The following is a 13,749-nucleotide window of genomic DNA, read 5'->3' as shown; positions in this document are numbered from 1 at the left end:
AGATTTGGAGTTCCAAAGGAGGATTCAAATCATTAGCCTGAAATGTTGTCAGAACTCTCAGGACATGGATAGTTTCACCATTCTACTTTTTAATAATTTTCATCTCCTCCGTTTCAATTAAATTGTTTTAAAAGAGCTATGTTAATTTCCCCCAGGCAGAGAATCAGAAATGGCAAGAGAATAATTCCAGTGGCTTACATTTCCATGGAGATCATGATGTCCAGGAAGGACTTTCCCATTTGGTGTGTATATTACATCTTTCACACCTAGAGTCTCTCTGACACTAGCACATGAGTGTCCACATGATTTAGAGGATGTGACTCCATCCTGGCCTCAGAGTACATAGGTGTGTGTGTGTGTGTGTGTGTGTGTGTGTGTGTGTGTGTGTGTGTGTGTGTTCAATCTGACTGGTTGTAGAACCTGAAAAAAGCATGAATTCTGAGTCTACACATAGCGTTTTAGGTGGAATTATGACAAGAATATTTGGTCTGGCAATAAATGAAAGGTAATGAGAATGCCTAAATGAAGTAACTCTTTGAGTTTTCTAATGCAGGGGCACTCTGTTCTCAGAAACATCTCATTCCATTTTGTGAAATCTTCTACCTTCAGTTTCACTGAAAATACTCAACTATTGCATGAGTGGCAAACAAGATGATACAAATCAAAACCACATTTGGCATTGGCCAGTTACATGGACATAAGAGGTAATAAGAAAGGAAATATTTTTATAATGTATGGGATTTTATTAGGGTTCAAAACTTATACCTGATAAAGGTTCACAATCGAAAACTTAAGCTATCCAAAGTTGGGGAGGATTAGAAAATATGTAAGAGTAGGGAAGGATTCTCAATGGTGTGAGAGAGCTGAAATTCTATTCTGTTGAGGATAAATTGGGATGCATCGGTACACATTCAGGTTAATGTTCCTTTTCTGGATGTGGAAGTCAATATGAAACAAAGGAGTTTCTTGATTTCTCTTTAGACAACTACTGCATGCTTTTACCCAGCATAACATGAATAAAGACAATACACTTTACTGTAGTGTTTACATCAGAAATGCCTTCTTCTCTGAGATAGGCATCGGGATCTCAGCCAACAGCTGCCTTCTCCTCTTCCACACCTTCATGTTCATTCGTGGGCACAGGGCCAGACTCACGGACTTGCCCATTGGCTTTGTGGCCCTAATACACCTAGTAATGCTGCTACTTGCAGCATATATAACAGAAGACTTTTTTATGTCTTCAGGAGGATGGGATATCATCACATGTAAACTAGTCATTTTCTTGCACAGGTTTTTCAGGAGCCTCTCTGTTTGTGCCACTTGCCTGTTGAGTGTCTTCCAGGCCATCATTCTCTGTCCTCAAAGCTCTCACTTAGCAAAGTTCAAACAGAATTCCCCACATCAGCTCTCATATTTCTTTATTTTTCTGAGTATCTTCTATATATCTACCAGCAGCCAAATTTTAATAGCAGCTATTGCCACACGAAATGTCACCTCTGTTAATCTTATATATATCACAAATTCTTGTTCTTTTCTACTACCGAGTTCACCAATGCAACATACCTTTTCCACACTGTTGGCTTTCAGGAATGTCTTCGTTATTGGTCTCATGGGCCTCTCAACTTGCTACATGGCAACTCTCTTGTGCAGGCATAAGACTCGGTCCCAGCGCCTTCAGAACTCAAAACTTGTTCCCAAAGCAACTCCAGAGCAACGAGCCCTCAGGACCATTCTAATGCTTATGAGCTTCTTTCTGCTGATGTCAACTTTTGACAGTATCATCTCCTACTCAAGAACTATATTACAGGGAAACCCACTGCCCTTTTGTGTACAGATTCTTGTCGCTCATAGCTATGCTGCTGTCAGTCCTCTTCTGGTTCTCAGTAATGAAAAACGTATAACTAACCTGTTGATATCCATGTATGAGAAGGTAGTACTTTGATTTTCTATGAGGGTAAGTTTTCTCACAATGAGTCACATTTGGCACCAGAGTTATGAGTATTGGAATAATGTGCATGGTTTAAGGTTAAGTGAAAATGTGGACTTGTGTCTTTTCTATTTAACTCATGCACTTTTCTAAAACTGTAGATATGGAAGATTTATATTTTCAAAAAAAATCAAACACACACATTGAATGATTGCAAATGTTTTCCCTTAACTCTTTTCTGAAAAAGTCTGAAAGGTGATCTGCCTTGTCACAGCCTGAAGGACTTACACTTCTCTAAATCTGTGCTGATTAAAGACAATATCTTAATTGCCCCTTTATGTAGTTTTTAAAATTAGGTAAACACAGTATACATAATGACATGATATGAAAACACACACATGTATGATCATGCACATATCAATTTTATTCGAGAGTTAAAAAATATATATGTGAAAATGTGTTTAACAAATTTTCAACATTTCAAAGTACCAAAAAGGTAAGAGCTAGGACTTTCTGGATATAGGAAAACAATCATTTCCTCTATATGCTTGAAGTACTATTCATTATTCAGAATCTAGGAGATTCTGGAGCATTGACTAATGGAAATGAGCTCTGAGTCTACTCTGCAATGGGAAATTTCTGTCACATAGGAGCAAATGTTGTAAGAATCTACATATAGGACTCAGATTCAAGAAATTGACATTGTGTAAATTTTTCTGAGGGAGTTGGAGTTTCAATTCAGGAATGGAGTGCTGTAGACATGTGCACACTGATTGGACAATAATGTGAACATCCTCTCCAACACCATTGTATGGCCATGATATTCAGAATGGGAAATGTGTGTCTCACATGTATTTTCTCATGATGAAAATTTACTCAGGTACTTTAGCCTTGCTGTAGAAAACGATTGAATATGTAAAGATTCTAAAAGTACCAAACTGTAATTGCTCAACAGTTTAAAAGCTTATGATAAATTTATCCAATTCAATGGGTTGACCATCATTCCTGATGATCTATCTCTTATCCTCTGTTTTTGCCTGAAGGATACAAATTCTTCAGTTAATCAGACTTCTTAGGGAGGAACACCTTGGAAGAGTTCACCATCTGGTGGAGGAATACAGTTCTGACCTTCTTGATGAGATGATTTATATGCAGTTTAAACTCCAAGTGAAAGTTAATAAAAAAAATAGAATATTACCTAGCATGAAAGCAACTAATCTTAATCAAAGTGTGGGATATTCTTTTGTATTGTAAAACAATCAATCCAAGATAAACATGCCCAGTGTTTTATTTTTCATCAGTACTTAGTGTCATATGTACTTAATATGTCAAAAGAACAACTTTGTGAAATGTTATAAACTAATACCACCTACATCCTATCAGCTAGTGTAGCCTTCCCCAGCCTTGAGCAGTCTGGCTCAGACCTGTTCTGCCACTGTCAGCTAGCCCACTTAGGGTGGAGTCTTCAGACCTAGATATGTCTGTTGTTGTGCCACCTCTGCAGTTTTCTCCAAGATGCTGCTACCCACTGAGGCAATCCTGAATAAGCAAGAGCCTGGCAATGAGAGCCTGGCATAGTGGGGGATGGGCCTAACCCTTTATAAGCTCTGACTCTTAAGTAAACTTAGGGCCTTGATTGGCATCTTTGTTTGGTCTCCTTATTTTTCTTGCCATGTCTTTCCATACATCTCCAGCTTCCCTTTCAGGAACCCGGTTCATGTAGCTCTGTGCAACCTAGAAATGCTTTTCATTGGTCAATATGGTCATTTATCTTATACATTTGTCATTTCTTACTCCTTTTAAAAATTGTTATTGATGCTTTGAGAATTTCACACCATGTTCCATTGTATATTTCCTCTATCCTTGCAACCTCCCCCACCCCAAAGTAAATAAAGAAGAAAAACACAGAGTTGGATGATCACAGCCTACCATTGGACTGAGTACAGGGTCCCCAATGAAGAAGCTAGAGAAAGATCACAAGGACCTGAAGGGGTTTGCAGCCCCATTGGGGGAGCAACAATATGAACTAACCAGTACCCCCAGAGCTCTCAGGGACTAAACCACCAACCAAAGAGCACACATGGTAGAACTCATGGCTCCAGCTGCATATGCACCAGAGGATGACCTAGTGAGTCAACAATGGGAGGAGAGGCCCTTGGTCCTTTGAAGGCTCTATGCCCCAGTGTAGGGGAAAGACTGGGCCAGGAAGCAGGAGTGGGTTGATTGGTGAGCAGGGGGAGAATGGAGGGGATAGGGGGTTTTGGAGGGGAAACGAGGAAAGGGGATAACATTTGAAATGTAAATAAAATATGTAATAAAAATAAATAAATAGTTCTATTCACTCTTAAAGAAAGATAAGCAGTCATAAAATGTTTCCCAACTAAAAAAAGCACAGGGCCAGATGATTTTGGCACAGAATAATATTATATATTCAAATAAGAGCTAATATCACTACTCCTCAAATCATTGCCCAAAACAGAAACACAAGGAACATTGTCAAATTAGTTTTGTGAGAATGTGGTCACCCTGTTGCCTAAACCACACAAAGATTCAATAAAGAAAGAGAATTCCAGATCAATTGCCCTTATGAACATTGATGCAAAAAATAAAACACTTGCAGTGTGAACCCAATAACAAATCAAAAAGATCATTTATCATCATAGTAAAGTAGGTTTCATCCCAGACATATAGGAATGGTTCACATATGGAAATCTATCAATGTAATCTACCATATAATCAAACTGGAAGTAAAAATTCAAATGATCATCTCATTAGACTCTGTAAATGGCTTTAACAAAGTACAACCCTGTTCATGATATAAGTCATGAAGAGATCAGAGATAAAAGACACTTCCCTAAACATAGTAAAAATGATATACAGCAAGTTAATAGCCAACATCAAATTAAAAGGAGAGAAATTTAAAGAAATTCCTCTAAAATCAGGAACAAGACAAGGCGTCCCACTAGCTTCCTCTCCAATATAGTACTTGAAGTTCTGATTAAAGCAATAAGACAATGAAAGGAGATCAAGGGAGTACAAATTGGAAAGGAAGAAGTCAAAGTATCACTATCGGTGGATGATATGATAGTATACTTAAGTGACTCCAAAACCTCCACCAGAGAACTGCTAGAGCTGATAAACACCTTCAGCAAAGTAGTTGGATACAAATTTATTCAAAGAAATTTGTAGTGTTCTTTTTTACAAACGATAAGTGGTCTGAGAAAGAAATTAGGGGAAAAACACCCTTTTGCAATACACATGAATGATATAAAATATCTTTGAGTAAGTCTAAGTAAGTGAAAGATATGTATGACAGGAACTTCAAGTCTCTGAAGAAAGAACCTGAAGAAGACATCAGAAGAAAGAAAGGTCGCCCCATGATCATGGATCTGCAGGGTTAACATAGTGAACATGGAAATTTACGAAAAAAAATCTATAGACTTAATGCATTTCCAGTCAAAATTCCAACACAATTTTTCACAGACATGGAAAGAGTAATTCCAAATTTCATATGAAAAGACAAAAAAACAAGGATATCCAAAACAACCCTGAAGTATAAAAGAGTTTTGGTAGGATTAACCATCCGTGACTTCGAGATGTACTACAGAGCAACAGTGATTAAAAACTTCGTGATACCCTTCCGGTCGGCGCTAGCATCAGGTCACCTGGGCACAGAGTCGATGGACACCCCCAAGGTCCCTAGAGGACTCTCCACACAATCTTAGGACCAACAGTGAGTGGAACACAACTTATGTTCCATTCCAATGGCGCAGGACCTGCGACAGCATTAGGGAAGCAGAAAACCCGGCATGACCAGGGTCACAAATCCCTTGCAGTTGGCGCTAGATCTGGGTCACCTTGGGGCAGAGTCCACAGACACCCCCAAGGACCCTAGAAAACTCTCCACTCGATCTTAGGACCAACAGTAAGTGGAACACAATGTCTGTTCCATTCCAATCATGTGGGACCTGAGACAGCATAATTGAAGCAGAAAACCCAACCTGACCAGAGTCCCAAGTCCCTTTCAGTTGGCGCCAGCACCTGGTCACCTTGGGCGTGGAGTCTGAACACACCCCCAAGGTCCCTAGAGGACAGTTTCTGAGGCAGACCCTGTTTCAGGCATCAGATATCAAGGTGCCTTCCCTGCCAGAGGAGAGCTGGCATCAGATATCCAGGCACCTTCCCTGCCAGAGGAGAGCTGTCCGGCCCATCCAGGAGGGCTTTGCAAGAGTACCTGGGGGAGACATCTTGATTCCCAGATCCCACCAAGACTAGTCTGCACAGGTGAGAGGGTGGACTACAGAAGCTAACAGCTTCTGGGACAGGTCCTGTTTCAGGCCTTCATCTTCTACCAGGAGACAGGTCTGAATACCAGAAATCTGTGCAACTCCCCTGTAAGAGGAGATCTTGCCTGCAGAGAGTGTTCTGACCACTGAAACTCAGGAGAGAGCTAGTCTACCATGTCTGCTGATAGAGGCTAACAGAATGATGAGAGGAATAAGCTCTAACCAGAGACAACTATAACAACTAACTCCAGATATTACCAGAGGGAGAAAGGTAAACATAAGAATCTTACTAACAGAAACCAAGACCACTCACCATCATCAGAACCCAGCACTCCCACTTGGCCCAGTCCAGGGCATGGCAACACACCTGAAAAGCTAGACCTGGATTTAAAAGCATATCTCATGATGATGGTAGAGGACATCAAGAAGGAGTTTAATAACTCACTTAAAGAAATACAAGAGAACACTGCTAAACACGTAGAAGACATTAAAGAGGAAGCACAAAAATCCCTTAAAGAATTGCATGAAAACACAACCAAACAGGTGATGGAGTTGAATAAGACCATACAAGACCTAAAAAAGGAAGTAGACACAATAAAGAAAACCCAAAGTGAGGCCATGCTGGAGATAGAAACCCTAGGAAAGAAATCTGGAACCATAGAAGCGAGCATCAGCAACAGAATACAATAGATGGAAGAGAGAATCTCAGGTGCAGAAGATTCCATAGAGAACATCGACACAACAATCAAAGCAAATGGAAAATGCAAAAAGATCCTAACTCAAAACATCCAGGAAATCCAGGACACAAAGAGAAGACCAAACCTACAGATAATAGGAGTAGATGAGAATGAAGATTTTCAACTCAAAGGACCGGCAAATATCTTCAACAAAATTATAGAAGAAAACTTCCCAAACCTAAAGAAAGAGATGCCCATGAACATAAAAGAAGCCTACAGAACTCCAAATAGACTGGAAGAGAAAAGAAATTCTTCCCGACACATAATAATCAAAACAAATCCACTAAATAAAGATAGAATATTAAAAGCAGTAAGGGGAAAATGTCAAGTAAAATGTAAAAGCAGACCTATCAGAATTTCACCAGACTTTTCACCAGAGATTATGAAAGCCAGAAGATCCTGGACAGATGTTATACAGACACTAAGAGAACACAAATGCCAGCCCAGGCTTCTATACTCAGCCAAACTTTCAACTACCATAGATGGAGAAACCAAAATATTCCATGACAAAACCAAATTCACACATTATCTTTCCATGAATCCAGCCCTTCAAAGGAAAATAAGAGAAAAAAAAATACAAGAACAGAAACCACGTCCTAGAAAAAGCAAAAAAGGAATCCTTCAACAAACCTAAAAGAAGACAGCCTCAAGAACAGAATGCCAACTCTAACAACAAAAATAATAGGAAGCAACAATCACTATTCCTTAATATCTCTTAATATCAATGGACTCAATTCCCCAATAAAAAGAGATAGACTAACAGACTGGCTACACAAACAGGACCCAACATTTTGCTGCTTACAGGAAACCCATCTCAGGGAAAAAGACAGACACTTCCTCAGAATGAAAGGCTGGAAAACTATTTTCCAAGCAAATTGTGTAAAGAAACAAGTTGGAATAGACATTCTAATATCTAATAAAAAAGACTTCCAAACTAAAGTTATCGAAAAAGACAAGGAGAGACACTACATACTCATCAAAGGTAAAATCTTCCAAGAGGAACTCTCAATTCTGCATATCTATGTTCCAAATGCAAAGGCAGCCATATTCCTTAAAGAAACTTTAGTAAAGCTCAAAGCACATATTGCACCTCACACAATTATACGGGAAGACATCAACATACCAATTTCATCAATGGACAGATCATGGAAACAGAAACTAAACAGGAACACAATGAAACTAACAGAAGTTATGAAACAAATGGATGTAACAGATATCTACAGAACATTTTATCATAAAACAAAAGGATAAAACCTTCTCAGCACCTCATGGTACCTTCTCTAAAATTGACCATATAATTGGTAACAAAACAGGTCTCAACAGATACAAAAATATTGAAATTATACCATGCATCCTATCAGGTCACCATAGACTAAGGCTGATCTTCAATAACAACATAAATAATAGAAATCCAACATTCACGTGGAAACTGAACAATACTCTACTCAATTATACCTTGGTCAAGGAAGGAGGAATAAGAAAGAAATGAAAGTTTTTTAGAGTATAATGAAAATGAAGCCACAACATATCCAAACTCATGGGACACAATGAAAGCATTTCTACGGGAAAAACTCATAGTTCTGACTGCCTCCAAGAAGAAACTAGAGTGAGCACACACTCGCAGCTTGACAAAACACCTAGAAGCTCTAGAACAAAAGGAAGCAAATTCACTCAAGAGGAGTAGACAGCAGGAAATAATCAAGCTCAGGGGCAAAATCAACCAAGTGGAAACAAGAAGAATTATTCAAAGAATCAACCAAATGAAGATCTGGTTATTTGAGAAAATCAACAAGATAGATAAACCCTTAGCCAGAGTCACTAGAGGTCACAGGGGCAGTATTCTAATTAACAAAATCAGAAAGGAAAAGGGAGACATAAGAACAGATTCTGAAGAAATCCAAAACACCATCAGCTCCTTCTACAAAAGGCTAAACTCAACAAAACTGAAAAACCTGCATGAAATGGAAAAATTTCTAGACAGGTACCACTTGCCAAAGTTAAAACAGGATCAAGTTAATGATCTAAACAGTCCTACATCTCCTAAGCAGTATATAAGAAGTCATTTATAGTCTCCCAACCAAAAAAGGCCCAGGACCACATGGGTTTAGTGCAGAGTTCTATCAGACCTTCAAAGAATATCTAATTCCAGTTCTTCATGAACTATTCCACAAATAGATGCAGAAGGTACTCTACAAAGATTCATTCTATGAAGCCGCAATTACTCTGATACCTAAACCACAGAAAGACACAACAAAGATAGAGAACTTCAGAACAATTTCCCTTGAGATTATTGATGTAAAAATACTCAATAAAATCTCGCTAAACAATTCCAAGAACACATCAAAACAATCATCCATCCTGACCAAGTAGCTTTCATTCTAAGGATGCAGGGATGGACTAATATATGGAAATCCATCAAAGAAATCTAATATATAAACAAATTCAAAGACAAAAACCTCATGATGATCTCGTCACATGGGGAGAAAGCATTTGAAAAAATCCAACACCCATTCATTATAGAAGTATTGAAAAGATCAGGAATTTGAGGCCCATGATAAAAGCAATCTACACCAAACCAGTAGCAAACATCAAAGTACGTGGTGAGAAGCTGGAAGCAATCCCACTAAAATCAGGGACTAGACAAGGCTGCCCACTTTCTCCCTACCTATTCAACATAGTACTTGAAGTCCTAGCCAGAGCAATTAGACAACAAAAGGAGATCAAGGGGATACAAATTGGAAAAGAAAAAGTCAAAATACCACTATTTGCAGATGATATGATAGTATATATAAATGACCCTAAAAATTCAACCAGAGAACTCCTAAATCTGATAAACAGCTTCAGTTAAGTATCCAGATGTAAAATTAACTCAAACAAGTCAATGGCCTTTCTCTACACAAAGGATTAAACAGGCTGAGAAAGTAATTAGGGAAACAACATTCTTCACAATAGTCACAAATAATATAAAATAACTTAATGTGACTCTAACTAAGGAAGTGAATGATCTGTATGATAAGAACTTCATGTGTCTGGAGAAAGAAATTAAAGAAGGTCTCAGAAGATGGAAACATTTCCCATGATCATAGATTGACAGGATCAATATAGTAAAAATGGCTATCTTGCAAAAAGCAATCTACAGATTCAATGCAATCCCCATCAAAATTCCAACTCAATTCTTCAACAAATTAGAAAGGGTAATCTGCAAATTCATATGGAATGAGAAAAAAACCTAAGATAGCAAAAACTCTTTTCAGGGATAAAAGAACATCTAGTGGAATCACCATGCCTGACCTAAAGCTGTACTACACAGCAATTGTGTAAAAACTATATGGTACTGGTGTAGTGACAGACAAGTAGACCAACGGAATAGAATTGAAGACCCAGAAATGAACCCATACACCTATAGTCACTTGATCTTTGACAAGGGAGCTAAAACCATCCAGTGGAAAAAAGACAGCATTTTCAACAAATTGTGCTGACACAACTGGCAGTTATCATGTAGAAGAATGCAAATTGATCCATTCCTATCTCCTTGTACTAAGCTCAAATCTAAGTGGATCAAGGAACTCCACATAAAGCCAGAGACAGTAAAATTTATAGAGTAGAAAGTGGGGAAAAGCCTTGAAGATATGGGCACAGGGGAAAAATTCCTGAAGGAACAGCAATGGCCTGTGCTGTAATATCGAGAATCAACGAATGGTACCTCATAAAATTGCAAAGTTTCTGTAAGGCAAAAGACACCATCAGTATGACAAAAAAGGCCACCAACAGATTGGGAAAGAATCTTTACCAATCCTAAATCAGATAGGGGAATAATATCCACTATATATAAAGAACCCAAGAAGGTGGACTCCAGAAAATCAAATAGCCCCATTAAAAATGGGGCTCAGACCTAAGCAAAGAATTCTCACTGAGGAATACTGAATGGCTGAGACGCACCTGAAAAAATGTTAAGTATCCTTAATCGTCAGGGAAATGCAACTCAAAACAACCCTGATATTCCACCACATACCAGTCAGAATCGCTAAGATCAAAAATTCAGGTGACAGCAGATGCTGGCAAGGATGTTGGAAAGAGCAACACTCCTCCCTTTTTGGTGGGATGGCAAGCTTGTACAACCACTCAGGAAATCAGTCTGGCGGATCCTCAGAAAATTGGACATAGTACTACCGGAGGATCCCTCAATACCTCTCCTGGGCATATATCCAGAAGATGGTTCAACTGGTAAGAAGGACACATGCTCCACTATGTTCATAGCATCCTTATTTATAAGAACCAGAAGCTGAAAAGAACCCAGATTTCCCTCAACAGAGGAATGGATACAGAAAATGTGGTACATTTACACAATGGAGTACTACTCAGCAATTAAAAATAATTAATTTATGAAATTCCTAGGCAAATGGATGGACCTGGAGAGCATCATATTGAGTGAGATAACCCAATCACAAAATAACTCACATGTTATGTACTCACTGATAAGTGGATATTAGCCCAGAAATGTAGAATACCCAAGATAGAAGATACAATTTGCAAAACACATGAAACTCAAGAAGAACAAAGACCAAAGTGTGGACACTCTGCCCCTTCTTAGAATTGGGAACAAAACACCCATGGAAGGAGTTACAGAGACAAAGTTTTGAGCTGGGATGAAAGGATTGACCATCTAGAGACTACCATACCCGGGGATCCATCCCATAATCAACCTCTAAACACTGACAACATTGCATACACTAGCAAGATTTTGCTGAAAGGACCCAGATATAGCTGTCTCTTGTGAGGTTATGCCAGGACCTAGCAAACACAAGTGGATGCTCACAGTCAGCTCTTGGATGGATCACAGGGCCCCCAATGGAGAAGGTAGAGAAAGTACCCAAGGAGCTAAAGGGGTCTGCAACCCTATAGGTGGAACAACAATATGAAATAACCAGTACCCCCAGAGCTCGTGCCTCTATCTGCATATGTATCAGAAGCTGGCCTACTCGGCCATCATTGCAAAGAGAGGCCCATTGGTCTTGCAAACTTTATATGCCTCAGTACAGGGGAATGCCAGGGCCAAGAAGTGGGAGTTTGTGAATAGGGGAGTGTGCGGGGTTATGGGGTCATTTGGGATAGCATTGGAAATGTAAATGAAGAAAATACCTAATTCAAAAATATTAAGAAAAGAACCTTCATGATCAAAGAACATACATGGTATATATTCACTGATAAGTGGATATTAGCCCAGAAACGTAGAATACCAAAGATATAAGTTATAATTTGCAAAACATTTGAAACTCAAGAAGAATGAAGACCAAAGTGTGTACACTTTACCCCTTCTTAGAATTGGGTACAAAACACCCATGGAAGGAGTTACAGAGACAAAGTTTGGAGCTGAGACAAAAGGATGGACCATCTAGACACTGCCATATCTAGGGTTCCATCCCATAATCAGCCTCCAAATGCTGACCCCATTGCATACACTAGCAAGATTTTGCTGATAGGACTCTGATATAGCTGTCTCTATTGAGACTATGCCGAGGCCTAGCTAACACATAAGTGGATGCTCACAGTCAGCTATTGGATGGAACACAGGATCCCCAATGGAGGAGCTAGAGAAAATACCCAAGGAGCTAAAGGGACCTGCAACCCTATAGGTGGAACAACATTATGAACTATCCAGTACCCCAGAGCTCTTGACTCTAGCTGCATATGTATCAAAAGATGGCCTAGTCGGACATCACTGGAAAGAGAGGCCCATTGTACTTGCAAACTTTATATGCCCCAGTACAGGAGAATGCCAGGGCCAAAAAGTGGGATTGGTTGGGTAGAAGAGTGGGGGGAGATTATGGGGGGCTATGGGGATAGCATTAGAAATGTAAATGAGGAAAATATCTAAAAATTAATAAATAGATAAATAAATAGATAAATAAATAGATAAATAAATAAATAAATAAATAAATAAATAAATAAATAAATAAATAAAAGAGCAGACATGGTATACGCTCACTGATAAGTGTATATTAGCCCAGAAGTTTGGAATACCCAAGATACAATTCACAGACCACATGAAAATCAGGAAGAAAAGAGACAATAAATGTGGATACTTCAGTCCTTCTTAGAAGGGGGAGCAAAATACCCATGATAGTAGATAGAGAGACAAAGTGTGGAGTAGAACCTGGAGGAAAGGTCATCCAGATTTTGTCCAACATGGGGATCCATTCCATATACAGTCACCAAACCTAGACACTATTGTGGATTCCAAAAAATGATTGCTAACAGGAGCCTGTTATACTTGTCTCCTGTGAGGCTCTGACAGTGCCTGACAAATATAGAGGAGGATGCTCATCCCATCCACTGAACTGAATACACGGTCCTCAATGGAGGAGCAAGAGGAAGGACCAGTGGAACTGAAGAAACAATATGAACAAAACCAGTACCCTTAGATCTCCCAGTGACAACACCAACAAGCAAAGAGTACACATGAAGGGACCCATGGCTCCAGCCACATATGTATCAGAGGAGGGTCTTGTGAGACATCAATGGGAGGAGAGGCCCTAGGACCAATGAATGCTCAATGACCAGTGTAGGGGGATGCCAGGACAGGGAAGCAGGAGTGGGTGGGTTAGTGAGGAGGGCAAGGCAGGTGGGATAGGGGGTTTTCAGAGAGGTAAAGAGGAAAGGGGATAATATTTGAAATGTAAATATAGAAAATACCTAATAAAGATGGTTGTGGTATTGCAACAGACATAGACTGGTTGTCAATGGGATCAAATTTAAGATGCAAAAATAAACCCACAGACCTGTGGACAATTGTGTTTTG

General features: G+C 39.2%; 1 protein-coding gene across 1 annotated transcript; it reads left to right on the top strand.

Annotated features, from left to right (window-relative positions):
• The first annotated feature begins 1,012 nt into the window (after positions 1–1,012).
• LOC147003900 (vomeronasal type-1 receptor 52) lies at positions 1,013–3,481 on the top strand. Its single transcript, XM_085839624.1, has one exon. The coding sequence runs from the start codon at positions 1,013–1,015 to the stop codon at positions 1,940–1,942; it is 930 nt and encodes a 309-aa protein (XP_085695750.1). The 3' UTR covers positions 1,943–3,481.
• Positions 3,482–13,749: the final 10,268 nt, after the last annotated feature.

Source organism: Mus caroli, unplaced genomic scaffold, assembly GCF_978045245.1.
Source record: "Mus caroli unplaced genomic scaffold, Mus_caroli_1 scaffold_7, whole genome shotgun sequence".
Taxonomy (NCBI): Eukaryota; Metazoa; Chordata; class Mammalia; order Rodentia; family Muridae; genus Mus; species Mus caroli.
The sequence above is the reverse complement of the archived record's forward strand: the minus strand, read 5'-3'. Positions and strand labels throughout refer to the sequence as shown.